The following is an 18,895-nucleotide window of genomic DNA, read 5'->3' as shown; positions in this document are numbered from 1 at the left end:
TAAAGTTAAAAGTCACTTTGTGTTTAAGTAAGATTAGAGCTCAAAAGAAGCTTAAATCTTTACTAATGTTGGTAAATCTATCATATTTATTATTAATTAAAATGATGTTTTGTTTGAAAGACAGTTGCCACACATAACAATTATATGGTCTTGACTAGTCTATATACATTTTGAATTGAAAACATTTTTCAATTTTGTTTTACACTAGCAAAGAAACCCTCTACATCAGGGGTCTCCAAACCAGTCCTCTAATAGCTGGGGGTGTTGCAGGTTTTTGTTCCAACCAATCAGGAGCACCCACTTTAACCCAATCAGGAGTCTTCAGAGTGTAATCAGTTGATTGACAGTCAGGTGCTTCTTGTTCCAGCTGAAACCTCATTGGTTAAACCATAAACGCTTGACCGGTCGGAACAAAAACCTGCACCACCGGCCCATTGAGGATCGGTTTGGAGACCCCTGTTCTACATTATATCTCTTAAAAAATGGAGGATTATTTCAAAGATATTTAACTGATGAGAGCAAACAAGTGGAAGATATTTCTCCCCGAGGCAAGATTATCTATATTTTAATACCCAAGTCACTGGACTGGTTTTCACATTATGAAATATTTAAGTATGTTAAATGTAAAGGACCGTCTTGAAATGTAATGGTAGATCTGACTTTATCATGTTTTCTCATAATTTGTCTCAAAACCCCATATTCCTCAAATTAGATTTATTTTCCCACATTTATATTACTCAGTTTATGTATTTTGTGATCAAAATGATTTGAATCTCGATCATTATTCTTGTAAATTAATTTCATACTTGTTTTATTATTATACTATAATATCAGGAATAAGAGTAATTTAGTAGATGCGTCAGTACTTGTGTGATTTTTAACATGTGAAATGCAACGTGAAATGAATAGATATATTCTTTAGAAAATAAATCACTTAAAAAATCAGATTTTCTATCTTTAATCAGACTGTTCTTCTGCAAGTATTTCAGACAGAGACAGAAAATGTTACACCATTTTTAGTTTCCCTTCATCTCTCCACATCAGAGTCCATCCAGTCGTCTTCTTCAAGAGGTTATCTCGAAGAATGCCTTTGCCTTTTTTGGGGAACCTCTCTGGGTAAGCACAGACTTTTATATCCAAACTTGCTCTCCGTATAGGACAGCATAGAAATAGTGGTGCCCACTGATCTTCCATGTTTTCGTGATCACAATGAAGTGTCCACAATCCAAGAAACGTGGAGAATAAGTTAGAACAAACCCTAAGAGTGATGGAGTGATTCTCTTGTAGGCAGGAGTGCATCAGTAGGCAGTCTTTATAGTCTATGTCCAGCATATCTTTGGTGTCCTGCGTCACCGTCATGGAAGAAGAGCTCTGTTATACCGGCTTCACGAACTGATAGACCAGCCTGCGCGATACTTCTGGTTTTCGGATGATCCCCTTCTTGTAGTATTGGCGAATCGAGCGACTGAGTTTGTCATAGTTCATCGCTGGGCGGTTCTTCCTGATGCCCCATAGTCTGGCCACGTGAGCCGAGTCCTCGATTTTGAATATTCCTGCGCAGACGGAAAAGAGAAAAGTCGTATCTTCAGATCCGTCAGGAATGAATACAAAAAAGTGTGAAGATCCAGGAGGATCCATGTGCTCACCTTTCTCTTTGTTGAGCCAGCGGATGCAGCGGCTGTAGTTCTGCGGCTTCAGCAGCAGCTCTCTGAGGAACTGCCACAGGTGGATGGGCTGGCTCGGGTAGTTGCACATCACATCCGACCACGACTCGTCTTCAGCGGCTGCGATGAAGGAGATGTTTTTAAACTTCAATCCAAATCATTTAGATGTTTCCAGTTGACTTACGAGAGTTGCTCTCCTCTGCCGGTCGACGCTCCTTCATGGTCGACGCTAACAAACGACAAAACATCTTTAGGCTACTTGCGTTTTTTGAACCTCTCGGAAGATTTGAGTCAACCTGCGTCCTCACCAGATCTCCAGATGTCCAGATGAGCGTACAGCATGTCTCCGAATTCCGAGGTGTGTTGCCGGAAGTCGGCCTCCGTCATGGAGCACAGATCCCGGCCCGTCAGCTCTTGGAAACAGGTGCTGATTTGGGGCAACCTGTACAGATGTTCGGTCCACAGCAGCCACTTCTGAACATGTATGCAACTCCAGGCCAGAGGATCTGCACACGAAAACAAGGTATTATTCTCTATGAGTTTGTGTCTTTTTCTCCTTGAGTTTTAATGAGAATCAGAAACCACTTCACTGCCAGTAATGCAAGAACAAAACAGGAATCATTTATTGATACATTGACAAAAAAAGTGCTGATGTTACTAATCAAGCCCTGAGAAGATCTTTAGACGTTTGAACATAGTTGAATTGCTTATTTTAGTAAAAGCATCTTTAGCTGGAATTTTGTCACTGTATCATTATCGTAGACCTGACAAAGTACAACCCGAGGGCCAGGCGGTAAAATATTACTGCTAAAATATTCAGAAATTATTTGAATAGATGTTGAGAATCTTAAAACAAAAAAGGTTATTTGATTAAATATCACTTTATTTGAGATGCATTTTACGTAATAATTTACAGCATTTGATTTTGTTAAAAAAAAAAAAAAAATTATTTGTTTGTTTGTTTTAAACTAATCTAATATTAAAATTAATTAAATCTTTCTCAAATCATACATTTATAACAAATACTTACTCAAAAATGTTATCTTTTAACTGATCAAACAAGATATTTTAAAAATTGAAAGGGAGCAGAGAGAAGAAAAAGATCCTATAATTATTATATATATACTAGTCTTACTTTTGGATTTCACTGAATAGATTATTTCCTTCTTTCAAACTTTTTATCAGAATCATGTATAAATATAACAATATTTTGTGAATTATCGCTTATAGTAATTATCTCCATGTTAATAATAATTAATGATAATAATTATTCCGCTAATTTCCCTTTTGACCATCTGTGAACAATATTTTCAAGTATCCTGATCTTTAAAGTAATTTATACTTCTCTGAAGTATTCTTAAAGTCAAAATACATACAATAAAGTGCTTTTATGCCATAAAAGTAAGTAAGTAAGTAATTTATATTTATAGAGCGCTTTTTTAGACCAGGGTCACAAAGCACTTAAACAATCAAAAAAATATTCAATAAAATATATACTTTAAAGGTCAAGATAATACTGCGAACAACACTGTTGCAGAAAATCAAGGAAAAGCATGAACAAATAAAAATGATTTGAAAATAAATACAAAATGAAATAAAATAAGATGTGTGTAATATTTAATTTTATATACATTTATTTTAGATGATAATATAAAATATTAAAAAACAATACCCATAAAAAGGACAAATAAAAGTGAGAAAAGTGGAGAGAAAATAATCTTCAATAAAGATTATTATCCAGTTATATGCATATATATGTAATACAGTTGTTTGATGGTCATTTTGACCTCATCAGAGCCACATAACTACAGTCTAAGGGCTCCATGATCTAGTGAAGCATCATAATGTTTTTTAAGACTGACAACTATCACAAGAAAACAGCAGAAGCGGCTTGTGCTATGATTTGAAAGGTCATGATGAAAGCAGCTGGAGTCGCCTGCCAGCGGAGAAGTTTACGCAGGGAGGTTTTCTCCGACTGTCAGCAGGTCTTTTAACATGTGTTGATTTGAGGGCAAACAAATAAAGGCTGAGCAAAGTTTGAGATGTAAATGACATTCAAGTAAAAGTCATACCTGGTGCGATGTTGAGGAGTTTGCAGGCCGTCTCCACGTCCTTCAGCACCTCTCCCATGACCATGGACTGAACCTGTTCCAGGCAGCGTTCCTCCGCTTGACCCTGCACCTCTGAGGGGGGCGTTTGAGTGTGATTGGATATGGGGGGGCTTAGCTCCTGAGTCCTGGGGGGTGGAGTAGCTGCACCGTCTGTCATCTTCAGCACCCAGGGGTTCTCTTCCACAGCTAATCTGTCGTAAACCGGAAGAGTCTGCCAGCTGAGATCTGATAGAAGACTCCTGGGAGGCTTGATGTCCTCAGCCTCGTCCTGCCAGGCCGCCCGGGTGTCGGCGTGAGGACTCGGGTACATGGGAGAGTGGATGCTGTAGTCCATGTGCTCCCAGCCAGGACTCCCCATTCTCACTCGCGCTGAGGATGAAACGAGTCGCGTCAACATGGTGACATTTTCACCTCGCGAGTTATCAATGGATGCTGCTCTCACACCATCCAATATTGAAACAGCAGCAATCCTTTAGTAAACATGACATTTCCTCCCTGATATTTACTCTCATGAGACTCAAACAAGCCCGACCCAGTCCAGCATTTCATAATTCTGATGTGTGTCTTGTCTGTTCGCTGGAGCTCAACAATATCATTCCATAATTGATTTGTTTTTTCAAAAGGGGCAGAATTATGTAGCGGGACTGTTGTGAGGGGCTGTCGAAAAACATACAAACACCTTAATATTAGGGTCCCTGCACATAAGTTTTATTAGGCATAACATTCCTGAATCTAAAAATATGGCTAAAATGACAATAAAAAATGTAAATCAACATGTTAAATGTCATTAAAATGTGCACATGATACACATGATGAGTAAAGTTTCATGTTAGTTCCAAATCCCAAGATATTTTATATGATTTATTCATTAATATAATTATTATTTTCTATATATTTTCCGATGCAGATGCACGTCGCGGTTCTACTTCAGTGTAGTTTTTGTATCATGTTTGCTTCGGGCAACATGTGGAAGTGTACGTTCAAAGAGAATTTGCTGTCCTGACCAACAATTTCTCTTCATGGCTGAAAGCGGTGCCAGTCAATGAGTAGTTTGTCCAGGACATTTTTTAATTAAACACAATTGGATTTAAGTGTCTCAGTGGGAAATAAACATTTGTGCCTTAAACTATTTTTTTTTTTTTTAATTTATTTTGGATTGTTGTCGAGTTGCTCTTCAATTTAATTAAACTTGATACAATCTTCAATTACTTTCCTTTATCTTATTATATTTAATCTGATTTATCTGATACTTTATTTTAAATCATGTTTTCCCGACAACACACAAACGGAAACGAATAAAAAAAAGTTTTACTAATGCATTACTGGCAATAAACATGTTCTGATTCTGAATAAAATAAGATCAAATTCAAGTTAGAATTTTTTTTTTTTTTTTATTATAAATGTTAGTTATTTTTAGATTATTTTTATTGAAAGGTACTCAATATAAATCACTACATATCTTTTACAGTTAAGAAGTTCCTGTTGTATTCTTGTATTCAGGGGAAATACAATCCAAAACAGTTGGGGAAAATATTATTTAGATAATGAAATGAGAATATATATTAAAAATGAAGTCTTTGAACTAATTGCTGCCAAAAGTTACTTAAAAACTCTAAATAAAAAGTTATGGTCAAAACATTGACAACATTAAAATGTAATATTTGGTCATATCAAAACAATTCTTCATCAGTTTTGAAGTTTTCACTTTGACTTCATGAGGGCCTCATATATATATATATATATAAATATATATATATATATATATATATATATATATATATATATATATATATAAAGGGCCACATGTGGCCCCCAGACTTCCCCTAGGTTTGATTTGTTGTTTAGATAAATTCGAGCCAATGTCAGTTGGAGTCGTGACTCAATGGTTCCCTCAATGTCTGGATATTTTGCTCGCATGTGCTCATCTCCACCAGCTCGTCTGCTACTTCTTCTCATCATAAGTGTGATTTTTAAAGACTCACTTTCACGCATACAGACGTAACTTTTGCATGCTCACCAGAACACACCACAACCTCAAAGTGGCTTTTTTGAATGGACAAACAGACAATTGAGAAAACGTGCTAATGGTTATTAGAGACGAAACGGTTTACTTAGACAAAGTAGCTTTCACTGTGAAAACTCGCTCATCAAGGTTTGACTCCCAGAGATAAATGTGTGTATTCTGTGCACATGTGGGCAGATTCTCCTGTCAGATGGAAGGGGGGAAGAAACAAGGAACAATGCCTTTGCTATTCATTCATCCCTCTGTTCTGTGTGAGCACAAGCTTTAATGCCTTGGTGTCTGTTGAAAAAAAACTGCCAATCAAATGTCTTAATTGACAATAATTGGGAGTTTTTTTTTTTTTTTTATACTTAGGTGTTCCCGGAATTTAAAAACAGTATCACTGATCTTATTGTGTATTGTGCGAGCAGGTTCTAGGATGGTACGCCAGCTGCTGTCCCATTGAGCTGATTTAAAAATAAAACTGTTTGTAATTTAAAATGTAGGCTGAAGTGAGCTACTTGGCAAAGGTCTACACATGTTTTTTTTAAAGGTGTAATTCTAATAAAGCAATAATTTCTTAACTGTTTTAAAAACCATCAGTATTTACTTTGATCAGTTTAATGAAGTTTTGAATAGATTCATTCAATGATTTATCCTGTACTTCTAAGCAAAGTTGTTTCTTTCAGTTTTGACTTCTAGCCAACTGAATTAGTGAGTGTTGTGATAAATGTACACAAACTGGTTTATCTGGATGCTAAAAGTGGCGATCAAGAGCAGGATAACCACAAAACGGCTTAACTATTCATACAAGCCTAATTAATGTTGACTTTATATTGGGGTTTAGTCAGTGGAATAGTCTGGTTTTCTTTTTCTCATTTTGCATTTATTTTTTTCGCAATTCGTTCTTTAACTATCTACATTTATTATACAATCCAACGCTAGTATTCTTCAGTTACTTAAAGGGCAACCAATGTGAAATTCCATATCTCCTAAATTCAAATGTTAGTCCATCATCATGACAATGTTTTGAAGTTATTCATTTTTGTAGAGTTCTTCCCCATCGGAAATCTTGGTGAACGAGAGGTTACAAGACCCCATTATGACACAATAATCTCTTCCTCATGCCAGCTTCAATCACGCCCCACTTTATTTTTACAATTTTTTTAGAAGGACAGAGTTCCAGGATTGGTAAGGCGCGGTGGCAAACATTATTCCATGACCATTTTCAACTATAATCAAACCATTTTCAACTATAATCAAACCCTTTTTTCAACTGTAATCAAACCATTTTCTTCTAATCAAACCATTTTCAACTGTTATCAAACCACATTTAACTATAATCAAACCATTTTCAACTATAATCAAACCATTTTCAACTATAATCAAACACTTTTTTTAACTGTAATTAAACCCTTTTTTAACTGGAATCAAACAAGTTTCAACTATTATCAAACCACATTTAACTGTAATCAAACCATTTTCAACTATTATCAAACCCTTTTTTAACTGTAATCAAACCCTTTTTTAACTGTAATTAAACAAGTTTCAACTGTAATCAAACAATTTTCAATTGTAATAAAACAAGTTTCAACTGTAATAAAACAAGTTTCAACTGTAATCAAACAAGTTTCAACTATTATCAAACCAAATTTAACTGTAACCAAACCATTTTCAACTATAATCAAACCATTTTCAACTGTAATTAAACCATTTTCAACTGTAATCAAACCCTTTTTCATTCAATTTTTTAATTTCACGCCTATTTCTAAGCTCTCTTTCTTGTCCAAGATCTTGGAGAAGGTGGTATCTTTTTTCCTGGATCAGAGTGACATCCATGAGAAGTTTCAGTCTGGCTTCCGTAAACATCACTCTACGGAGACAGCTTTATTGAAAGTGTCCAGTGACATCATGATGTCGGCTGACTCGGGTAAATTCTCTGTTCTGGTTCTCTTGGATCTGTCCTCAGCCTTTGACACAGTTGATCAACAGATCCTACTAGGAAGACTGAGGGATGAAGTGGGACTGTCTGGGTCTGTGTTAGAATGGTTCTCATCTTACCTTTCTGGGCGCAGTTTTAGTGTATCTGCCAATCAAATGAGGTCTGGATCGGCAGATCTGTTGTGTGGAGTCCCTCAAGGTTCGGTTCTGGGTCCTTTTATTTTTTTTGCTGTACTTGATTCCCCTCGGTAAAATCATTCAGAGATTTCCTGATTTTTCTTATCACATTTTTGCTCATGACATCCAGCTCTACTGCTCTTTTGATCCAACTGAGCCCCAGAGGCTGAACAGCTTAGTCAATTGTTTGCTAGAAATCAAACAATGGCTGAGTGAAAACACTTTGCAGCTAAATGTGGACAAAACTCTCTTTGCGCTTGATGGATTCTACTGACTCCTTTAAGAAACATCTTTAGACGTTTTTATTTGTTCAGGCTTTTCCTTGATTTTCTGGAACTCCTGTTGTGTTCTCAATTTTATCTTGATCTTTAAAGTATATACTTTATTGAGTTTTGTTTTGATTGTTTAAGCGCTTTGTGACCCTGGTCTGGAAAAGCGCTATACAAATAAAAATGACTTACTTACTTACTTACTTTTTTAACTGTACTCAAACAAGTTTCAACTGTAATCAAACAAGTTTCAACTATAACCAAACCATTTTAAACTATTATCAAACCACATTTAACTGTAACCAAACCATTTTCAACTATAATCAAACCATTTTCAAATATAATCAAACCATTTTCAACTGTAATCAGACCATTTTCATCTGTAATCAAACTATTTCAACTGTAACCAAACCATTTTCAACTGTAATCAAAGCATTTTCAACTGTAATCGAGCCATTTTCAACTGTAATCAAACCATTTTCAACTGTAATCAAACCATTTTCAACTGTAATCGAACCATTTTCAACTGTAATCAAACCATTTTCAACTGTAATCAAACCATTTTCAACTGTAATCGAACCATTTTCAACTGTAATCAAACCATTTTCAACTGTAATCTAGCTTTTTAAACTGTAATCAAACCATTTTCAACTGTAATTGAACCATTTTCAACTGTAATCAAACCATTTTCAACTGTAATCAAACAATTTTCAACTGTAATCGAACAATTTTTAACTATAATCAAACCATTTTCAACTATAATCAGACCATTTTCAACTGTAATCAAACCATTTTCAACTGTAATCAAACCATTTTCAAATATAATCAAACCATTTTCAACTGTAATCAGACCATTTTCATCTGTAATCAAACTATTTCAACTGTAACCAAACCATTTTCAACTGTAATCAAAGCATTTTCAACTGTAATTGAGCCATTTTCAACTGTAATCAAACCATTTTCAACTGTAATCAAACAATTTTCAACTGTAATCGAACAATTTTTAACTATAATCAAACCATTTTCAACTATAATCAGACCATTTTCAACTGTAATCAAACCATTTTCAACTGTAATCAAACCATTTTCAACTGTAATCAAACCATTTTCAACTGTAATCAAAGCATTTTCAACTGTAATCGAGCCATTTTCAACTGTAATCAAACCATTTTCAACTTTAATCGAAACATTTTCAACTGTGATCGAACCATTTTCAACTGTAATCAAACCATTTTCAACTGTAATCGAACCATTTTCAACTGTAATCTAGCTTTTTAAATTGTAATCGAACCATTTTCAACTGTAAATCGAACCATTTTCAACTGTAATCAAACCATTTTCAACTGTAATCGAACAATTTTTAACTATAATCAAACCATTTTCAACTATAATCAGACCATTTTCAACTGTAATCAAACCATTTTCAACTGTAATCAAACCATTTTCCAATATAATCAAACCATTTTCAACTGTAATCAGACCATTTTCATCTGTAATCAAACTATTTCAACTGTAACCAAACCATTTTCAACTATAATCAAACCATTTTCAACTATAATCAAACCATTTTCAACTGTAATCAAACCATTTTCAACTATAATCAAACCATTTTCAACTGTAATCAAACCATTTTCAACTGTAATCAAACCATTTTCAAATATAATCAAACCATTTTCAACTGTAATCAGACCATTTTCATCTGTAATCAAACTATTTCAACTGTAACCAAACCATTTTCAACTATAATCAAACCATTTTCAACTATAATCAAACCATTTTCATATATAATCAAACCATTTTCAACTGTAATCAGACCATTTTCATCTGTAATCAAACTATTTCAACTGTAACCAAACCATTTTCAACTATAATCAAACCATTTTCAACTATAATCGAACCATTTTCAACTGTAATCATACCATTTTCAACTGTAATCGAACCATTTTCAACTGTAATCAAACCATTTTCAACTGTAATCGAACCATTTTCAACTGTAATCAAACAATTTTCAACTGTAATCGAACAATTTTTAACTATAATCAAACCATTTTCAACTATAATCAGACCATTTTCAACTGTAATCAAACCATTTTCAACTGTAATCAAACCATTTTCAGATATAATCAAACCATTTTCAACTGTAATCAGACCATTTTCATCTGTAATCAAACTATTTCAACTGTAACCAAACCATTTTCAACTGTAATCAAAGCATTTTCAACTGTAATCGAGCCATTTTCAACTGTAATCAAACCATTTTCAACTGTAATCAAACAATTTTCAACTGTAATCGAACAATTTTTAACTATAATCAAACCATTTTCAACTGTAATCAAACCATTTTCAACTGTAATCAAACCATTTTCAACTGTAATCAAACCATTTTCAAATATAATCAAACCATTTTCAACTGTAATCAGACCATTTTCATCTGTAATCAAACTATTTCAACTGTAACCAAACCATTTTCAACTATAATCAAACCATTTTCAACTATAATCAAACCATTTTCATATATAATCAAACCATTTTCAACTGTAATCAGACCATTTTCATCTGTAATCAAACTATTTCAACTGTAACCAAACCATTTTCAACTATAATCAAACCATTTTCAACTATAATCGAACCATTTTCAACTGTAATCATACCATTTTCAACTGTAATCGAACCATTTTCAACTGTAATCAAACCATTTTCAACTGTAATCGAACCATTTTCAACTGTAATCAAACAATTTTCAACTGTAATCGAACAATTTTTAACTATAATCAAACCATTTTCAACTATAATCAGACCATTTTCAACTGTAATCAAACCATTTTCAACTGTAATCAAACCATTTTCAAATATAATCAAACCATTTTCAACTGTAATCAGACCATTTTCATCTGTAATCAAACTATTTCAACTGTAACCAAACCATTTTCAACTGTAATCAAAGCATTTTCAACTGTAATCGAGCCATTTTCAACTGTAATCAAACCATTTTCAACTGTAATCAAACAATTTTCAACTTTAATCGAACAATTTTTAACTATAATCAAACCATTTTCAACTATAATCAGACCATTTTCAACTGTAATCAAACCATTTTCAACTGTAATCAAAGCATTTTCAACTGTAATCAAAGCATTTTCAACTGTAATCGAGCCATTTTCAACTGTAATCAAACCATTTTCAACTGTAATCGAAACATTTTCTACTGTGATCGAACCATTTTCAACTGTAATCAAACCATTTTCAACTGTAATCAAACCATTTTCAACTGTAATCTAGCTTTTTAAATTGTAATCGAACCATTTTCAACTGTAATCAAACCATTTTCAACTGTAATCGAACCATTTTCAACTGTAATCTAGCTTTTTAAATTGTAATCGAACCATTTTCAACTATAATCTAACTATTTTCAACTGCAATTTTCATAAGGTGAGATGTTTTTTGAGATTGAAAAATTCCCCACACACCTCAAAACATTTCTATTCTCTTTCCTCCAGCTGTAACATAAATTCTAAATTAATTTTGCTCACTCTGCCCTCTAGTTCTACCTGTAAATAATTATTGAATAAGGTTCTTAAAAAAGGCGTACGTTAGGTCCCCTCTCCACTGACAGCTTTTTGAACTTCCAGGAGTGTTTATGTTTTGTCTGTTAATTTTTCCTCCCTCCAGGGACCAACAGTTCAAATTCCTTGAGGCAGTAGAAAAAACTTGCCTCACAAGAATTTGTTTTTGTTTTTATGGGAGGAGAGAAATGAGGAGATCTTTGCTGCTTGAGAGATAGCAAACATTCCCTGTACTTGGATTTAGTTTGGAGTGTGTCATGATGTCGCATTTCTGGCTTTAAAATATTCCAATAAAATATGTTTTCTTACACATGTTTAAACATAATTGTGTTGTGTAAAGTACTTGAACATATGTGTATTCAATTACTATAAATAAATCAAAAATAATCATAGCTGTTGTGAACGCCTTACCAGGTTGAAGTGGGCGAAAAGGCTGATTTCAGGAGGGTTGTTTACACTCTTCAGTGGTCCTCGCAGCTCAGTTTGAGTCGCAATATATTGGTCTTTGGCCAAGATCATAAATTTTGGGAGGATGTACATCAAACAGCATGGACGGTCTGCATCCCTCCTGCTCTCACAGCCGGAGCACCTGTTTCCCCGTCTGCCTGGAAAACACCATGTGTACCAGAGGCCTGTCACAAGAGACTTTGACTGATGCGAGACAAAGATCGATCCTTGAGCAAGAAGGGTGTGTCCACAGAGGGGAGGCTGCTCAGCAACTATGATGACTCGGAGCACTTTTCATGTGGAGGTCTGTTAGAGCAAACGGCAACTCTGAACACCTCGGGGCAAAACTCCAGAGCAGCCTGTGGAATTCTCCCCTCCACAGTGTCAAATACAAAACATCAGTTGAAAATTAAGATGTTACAATTATAATTTAAAAAAACTGCTTTCAAAGAGATCCTTTCGGTTACGGTTGAATGAACAATGTATCAGACTTAAGGATAAAAAAACATGTTTGCTCAAGTCATCCTGTGTTCATAATCAAACTTGTTTTTAAAGTAAAACTATAAAACCGATAGTGTAGAAATGTTTCATGAAACAAAAGTCATGACAAAATAATGCTCATATTTTTTGTGCTTGAAATGCATTCATTTCTATTTAAATTCATGTTTATTTTTTTTTAAGACAAACCCCTCTGTGTATGTTCCCACTCAGTTTTGTGTCTGTCGGTAATTTAAAACTTAATAACATAATGTTCAATTATGTATTGATTTTAATGTATTGTTCTTAAAACAAAATGTATCAAATGTTATTAAAAAAGCCATTATGTAATTCAATGATTCATTCATTAAAGTTTTATGTATTAAATAAAATACAATCATATATATTAAATAGCATTTTAGTTTTAATCTTTTATTATATTTATCTATATTAAGGCTTCTTTTTGGTTGATGGTGCGTCATAGAGGTCCCAGCCTTAACCCATTTCTGATCTTTTCTTCACTAAACATTTGAAAATCTATTTATTTATATACTTAATTATAGCAGTTAATGCTTTTTTTTGGCTCGTCTTTGCTGCTAAAACGTTTTTTTTGTTTTTATCTGGACTTCTCTTGTGAGAAGGTAATGTGGCCCTTCAGGAAATCAGTCTCTGCTTTATAAAAATATGGAAAAAAAACATTCTTTAAATGGAGTTTAGAAACAGTAATGTACAATTATCAGTGAGTTTTTGTTTTAAGCTGTACCCTATTATGTACAGTAACTGGTTACCTTTTGGGGGCAACTTTGAGATGAATAGAAATGTTTAAACAGGTAAAATACTTATCAGTGGAAGTGGAATTTTAAACCTTATAAATGTGATGAATTTGTTTGACATGCAAAAGCCCAAAATAATGGAGGCCTAGCTGTCAGAGAGGAGCTGAATGGACCTTTGTCTGAGAGTGTGACCAGTATGCCTGCAGGCTAACTAAGACCCCTCGTTTTAAACAAGGTACCGTTATCAGATCTTCTCCGATCAGTGTTGCATTCATTGTGGGCAACCCTCAGTCCTTCAGGTGAAACAATAGGTTTGATGTGAGGGTAGTTATGACAAGACCACGGGGGAAAAGATGGCGTCTGGGTGTAGTTGTGTTGGAGGCCAGCGTTACCTGTAAGCACGACGACATTGTTTCCAAATGTGATAATTTATTCATACATTCATCGAGCACTCAGGACACAATTGACTTGCTTGCACTCTCAGAAATAAGCTATTGCATTAAACTAATGCCAACTGATTCACTCTACCATCTGCTCATTGAAATAAATATTGATGTTAACCACAGGCTGCTGATCTTAAGACGGCCTTAAACAGCGTAGAGAATCGTTGCATTTAGACCAGGCTTCTCGAGGCTCTGTCCAAATTATTCTCAATACTTCAATATTTAATTATCACTAGGACAGACAGTAAAACAGTTCCTTCCAGCTTCTGGACTTCACAGCACTTGTGTGGGTGGACGTGCAGAAGTGAGAAGGTTATATTATTCAGTGCATACATCTCGGAGCCAACTGCTTGTATTTGGACCGATCTGGATCCAACCCGTTTTGAATGATCCACAGACATGAAGATTCAAAAAATCCTGAACCCATTTTGGACCGTTATTAGTTTGTCTTTGGGTTAGTTGTGTTTTAAAATAATTATTTAATACATTCCAGTGAACTCTTGTGACCATGCTGACCGCTTGTGCTTACATTCTTATTCCGTTTTATGCTATGCTATTATCTAACTTTGTTTCATATATGCTGATGTAATGATCAATTAGCTTCAGAAGCAAATATTACATTTTCATAATTTTTGCTTTTATTGCTTTGATAAAAATCGCAAGAGCGATTTTGTGTAGGATTTTGCTTTGAATCTGCCGCCCCCATGCGGATGGAAATATGGATGCATGACTATTGAATGGAATTCACAAAGATTAAAAAATAGGATTAGAAAGTGTTTCCGGATTAACTGGTTCTAAAAAGAAAAGTGGGAGAGATGGCTCCAATATTGCAGTCAGAGAAGAATCAGTTGGCAACAAAATGGCTTCTCCTCCAGTCCTCACACAATCTCATCATCTTCAGGCTCTCTCAACCAGCATTTTCTGAAATAAAAAGTAATCACTCAAAGTCTCAGCACTCATTTTAACTTAGCATTCACGTGTGCATAACGAGCGGGAAAGGGGAGTTTGTAGAGCTGCGCATCAGGAGCTTCAGCCTGGATCTCAGACTGTGGCTGACGTGGAGAGCAACTTCGCAGTTTCTACCGCTCTCTTCTGATAGTGGCTGCTCTGTCAAATCGGTGTTGAAAGTCTCCATTGGTCTGTATTCCTGCTGCTGAAAAGTCTCAAATTTAAGATTGTCCAAAAGGAAAGGGCTCCTGTATACCCTGCAAAGAAATGTTAAAATTGTTATTTCCGGTTCACATTATCTGCGGAATCTATGAAAATAAATGTGAGGGATTACCTGGTTGTAAGTGACTACTGAAAGATTGTTTTGTAGACTGTTTGATAGTAAATCCACAGAGTTGTGTGAAAGTCCGTTCAGATCCTGCTGCATCTGTTCAGGGTTCCCCTGCCACTGTTGCTCCTTGCGGTCGTCGCCACAGTCGCCGTTGCTGTTGGGGCACTTGGTTTTCTCTGGTGAGGCGAAGGGGTTGTAGTCTCCCTGAAGGTTGCGGTTGGGTTGAGTGGTGAACTCGGCTTGGAAAGAGGAAAGCTGCTGAGTGACCCCCAGAAGACCTCCGACCTCCACGCTGAGGATCACCCAGATTATATCTGCCAAAGTAAAAAAGCCTTTCTTGAGCAAGTGATAGTTTACCCATCTATTTTTGTGCGTTTACTTCAGAGAACAATCGCATGTGCCGCTCATTATAGAGCTAGTTTTATTCAAAAGTATTTTTTATCATGTTTGATTAAGACACAAATTATAATCACCAATATTATTAAAGGAAACCATTTTTCATGGCAAGTCTACGATTAACTTTCTTTAACTTTAAGTATTATAAAAACAAAAGGCAAATGTAAAATAAGCAACTATCCTGTAGTGTACTTCTGAAGGTATTTAAAGATCGTGATTAAAGTTTAGCTCAGATGATCGATTAGTCGGGACTTGCTTTGTGATGAATTTCTAATGGAGAATTGGCAAATTGGAAATGGGAAAGAGCAGACAGTGCTGATATACTGAGAGTTGGTTATATTTTTTTTATAGTGGAGGGAAGCCATAAAGAAAGTTTAAATGAACTATAGCACCAGTAAAAGGTAGTTTTATGATTATAACAGTATAATTGTATCAGTATTTGGTAGGGGTGTGCATTGACTTAAATCATTTGATATGATACGCATCATAGTATATGGAAGCGGATACAATATATTGTGATACTGAAAGATTTATTTTTAGTATTGTCCAGTACTTGACTCTGTTGTAGAATTTACAGATGAACTTAAAGACAACAGACAAAGTTGTGAAGGCTTTCATTTGTTTTTAAACCAAAATATGTCTTAATATCAGCTTGAAAAGCTGCTCGAAGTATTGTGGAGAAAATATTGTGATTTATCAATGTTTCCCTCACACCGCTCGTGTTAAAATCAAAATCAATAAAAAAAATAATTAATATGTCAAAAGTGATACATTTCTGCAAGAGAAGGGCACCTCCATTAACATTGTCTAAATATATAAACATGTTTTGTGTGACTCTTACCGCCAAAGTAAAGTCCAGAAGCCATGCACATCCTCCACTGACCCTGGTATATCCCAGGCGAGGCCGGGCTCTGCATCTGTATACTGACATCCGTCACCTCTTGAGGGGCGAGTGCCTTCACCATGGCCATGTTGACGTGACCAAACTGATGACCGCCGACGTATTTCAGGGAAACACCAGGAGGCCACGACTCTGCTCCTGGATCAGCAACCACAGTGCAATTTAATTTAAGTTTGAGCTTCACACCATATGAAGCTGAGGAGGAATCAACCGAGTCCTACCCGTGTTCTGTATCCTCCAGGTTTTTGTGAACGGCGTCTCTGGTGGAACAGATTCACCTTCACCAATCGTCACATCCTTTACCAAGGACATGCACGCCGTACTAATGTCGGGACTCTCGTAATCGTAGTAGGCTCCGATGGCTGCTTGCAAATTCCTGGTGAGATAAAAAGGTGAGATAAAGCATTGACGAAGCGGGAAGACAAAATAAGTGTCTCTGTTGACACAAAGGAGGTTTAAGCAACAGCTCAGAAGTCCAATCTGTGCTCAAGAAGGTTAAATTAAACATTCAACGAATAGTTTGAAAAAGTGTGTCTTCACAACAGATCCGTTTTGGCTGCTCTGGAAAGAGATCCTTATGATTTTATTTTTAGAACGCTTGCTGCTGCAGAGGAAGCTGTGACCTGACATCACGTGACATTACTACGGCCATCTCAGCCCTCGGTCAGACATGTCCTGACAAAACACCACAAAAGCCACATCACCCGAGATGTTAAACCTGTGGTTCATTGACGATTAAATCACATTCAGGACACATTGACAAGTTTAAACGTATTGGTGACTTGCAAAAGTGTATGTTGGGAAAGCGAAGACGGTGTGTTACATAATACACGATAGTTGTACTAGCGACATTAGTGGGTGAATATTCATAGCAAAAGTAAAATAAACGAGTTTGAAGAAGCAAAGTGTTATAAACGATTGTAAAGTTGGTCGAATCGAAAGTAAACGTTAATAACAACATGGTAATATAACAATTAAAATCGGTAAACTATATGGTTGCACTGCAGTTCATAAGATAATTTAAGAATGATTACATGTACAATTAATGTTAAAAAATGTTAAAAGACAGCAGTGCTAACGTCACCAACCAGTCTGACAGGCTGTCAACAGAGTCGTCAGGACGGTTCTCCAGCTCACGACTTCGGTTTCTCAACATCGGAATCCCCGCGACACGACTAAACTGGCTTGAAACACACTTCCATGACATAAACCTGACAAGAACACCCGCCATCACGGGACAGTTTGACTTCAGAGGCAGCAGAATGCTAAGCTAAGTCGTGTACAGTAGCTCCACGGAGCAGGCCTTCCCGAGTCCCCGGACTCACCAGTTGGTCATGTCCAGGAAGAAGGCGCATCCGGCGGGGTTCAGCTGGAACCCGAGCAGCCTCTGGAACTCCGATATTAATATATCTTTGTCCGTAGTACCCATACAGCTGAATTTCTGCATAAGCTCCTGGTCCAAATCCAGGTCCATGGCCTCCATTGTAAAAGTGTTCGCCAGGAGAGAAACGGGGAGTTTCTCCTAATTCAGTCCGAGGCCTCGACTTGTCATAACAAACTCGACTACAGGGCCTCGGTGCGCAAGTCACGTGACCCCGCCTGGGGCCTCGGTTTCCCAGAGTGCATCAGAACTACAACAAGAAAAAAAAGCAACAGTATTGGTTTATATTATTTTTGCTTTATATAAATATAACAGAACAATGATTAACTAAGACATTAAGACTTTAATGGTATTTTTCTATTTGTTATTAAACCGCTTCCCCCTTCAAAAAAAAATGACGTCACGTGGATTTCTAAGGAGAATTGAATTGAAACTGAATTGAGTATAACTGGTTTCTAGGTGTCTGCATATACATTTGAAAGGTAACACTTACTGCTTCACTTACTCCCCGGGACTAACCACCATTCTACTGACCTGGTTTAATACTCAGCATTTGTCTTTACTCTCCATTGGTTGGCTTTGGTGTATAAGCAGTCTTCCTTTATGAACAAATTATACCTTTATTGTACAACGTTTGTTCATCCTTGTCAATCCCATAAACACTGCTGGTGTCCTGCATTGTTTATTTCCAGTCAGTCATAGCAAATTATTAAATTGAAATCAGTGCCTGACAATTATTGACCTCTTTGGTCTGGATTTAACTAATTTAATGAAGAAATATATTGTTTAGTTAGTGTTTTTAACTACCTCTTCCAAAGTCTGTACCGGGTTGCACTTGTTTGATTCTTTTTATTGTTGTTGTATTAGTGTTCATTTTATTCATTACTCATTTTGTAATACTTTCTAAAATATGTGTATTGTATTTGAGAACTTTCTGCCAAGACAATTAACGGAATCATAAAGGAATATCTATCAATCACTCAATTACTATAATATATAAAACTCATTTTTTTCTTAATAAATGTACTTCATTTAACTACATTGCAGTTTTTAATTCAATGTATATTTTTG

At 35.6% G+C, this 18,895-nt stretch overlaps 2 protein-coding genes and 1 long non-coding RNA gene across 3 annotated transcripts in view; all 3 read right to left on the bottom strand.

The window, feature by feature from the left end:
• The window catches only part of LOC148059882 (uncharacterized), a 312,120-nt gene that overhangs the window by 84,877 nt on the left and 208,348 nt on the right, over positions 1-18,895 (bottom strand). The window lies entirely within an intron of this gene.
• On the bottom strand, positions 1,300-4,134 carry LOC148059893 (SAM pointed domain-containing Ets transcription factor-like). The gene is made up of 5 exons (XM_087781818.1): positions 3,737-4,134; positions 1,973-2,170; positions 1,849-1,893; positions 1,647-1,784; positions 1,300-1,553 (listed from the first exon to the last, which is right to left on the bottom strand). Exons 1-5 carry the CDS (start codon positions 4,131-4,133, stop codon positions 1,375-1,377), a joined length of 957 nt encoding a protein of 318 aa, XP_087637944.1. The 5' UTR covers position 4,134; the 3' UTR covers positions 1,300-1,374.
• LOC148059892 (protein ILRUN-like) lies at positions 13,834-18,085 on the bottom strand. Its single transcript, XM_087781963.1, has 5 exons — positions 17,769-18,085; positions 16,665-16,819; positions 16,384-16,581; positions 15,150-15,460; positions 13,834-15,072 (listed from the first exon to the last, which is right to left on the bottom strand). The coding sequence occupies exons 1-5, from the start codon at positions 17,924-17,926 to the stop codon at positions 15,037-15,039; spliced, it is 858 nt and encodes a 285-aa protein (XP_087638089.1). The 5' UTR covers positions 17,927-18,085; the 3' UTR covers positions 13,834-15,036.

The sequence above is a fragment of the Callionymus lyra genome, chromosome 19, assembly GCF_982586985.1.
Source record: "Callionymus lyra chromosome 19, fCalLyr1.hap1.1, whole genome shotgun sequence".
NCBI classification, from domain to species: domain Eukaryota; kingdom Metazoa; phylum Chordata; class Actinopteri; order Syngnathiformes; family Callionymidae; genus Callionymus; species Callionymus lyra.
This window is presented reverse-complemented; position numbering and strand designations above follow the sequence as displayed.

Excerpts from the sequence above, each read along its gene's own strand:
- LOC148059892 (XM_087781963.1), bottom strand. The coding sequence starts at position 17,926 with ATGGAGGCCATGGACCTGGATTTGGACCAGGAGCTTATGCAGAAATTC. Across the intron at positions 16,820-17,768 it reads TTCCTGGACATGACCAACTG|GAATTTGCAAGCAGCCATCG; the intron begins GTGAGTCCGGGG and ends TTATCTCACCAG. Across the intron at positions 15,461-16,383 it reads TTCTGGACTTTACTTTGGCG|ATATAATCTGGGTGATCCTC; the intron begins GTAAGAGTCACA and ends TTACTTTGGCAG.
- LOC148059893 (XM_087781818.1), bottom strand. The coding sequence starts at position 4,133 with ATGGGGAGTCCTGGCTGGGAGCACATGGACTACAGCATCCACTCTCCC. Across the intron at positions 2,171-3,736 it reads ACTCCTCAACATCGCACCAG|ATCCTCTGGCCTGGAGTTGC; the intron begins GTATGACTTTTA and ends TTTCGTGTGCAG. Across the intron at positions 1,894-1,972 it reads TCTGGACATCTGGAGATCTG|CGTCGACCATGAAGGAGCGT; the intron begins GTGAGGACGCAG and ends GTCGTTTGTTAG.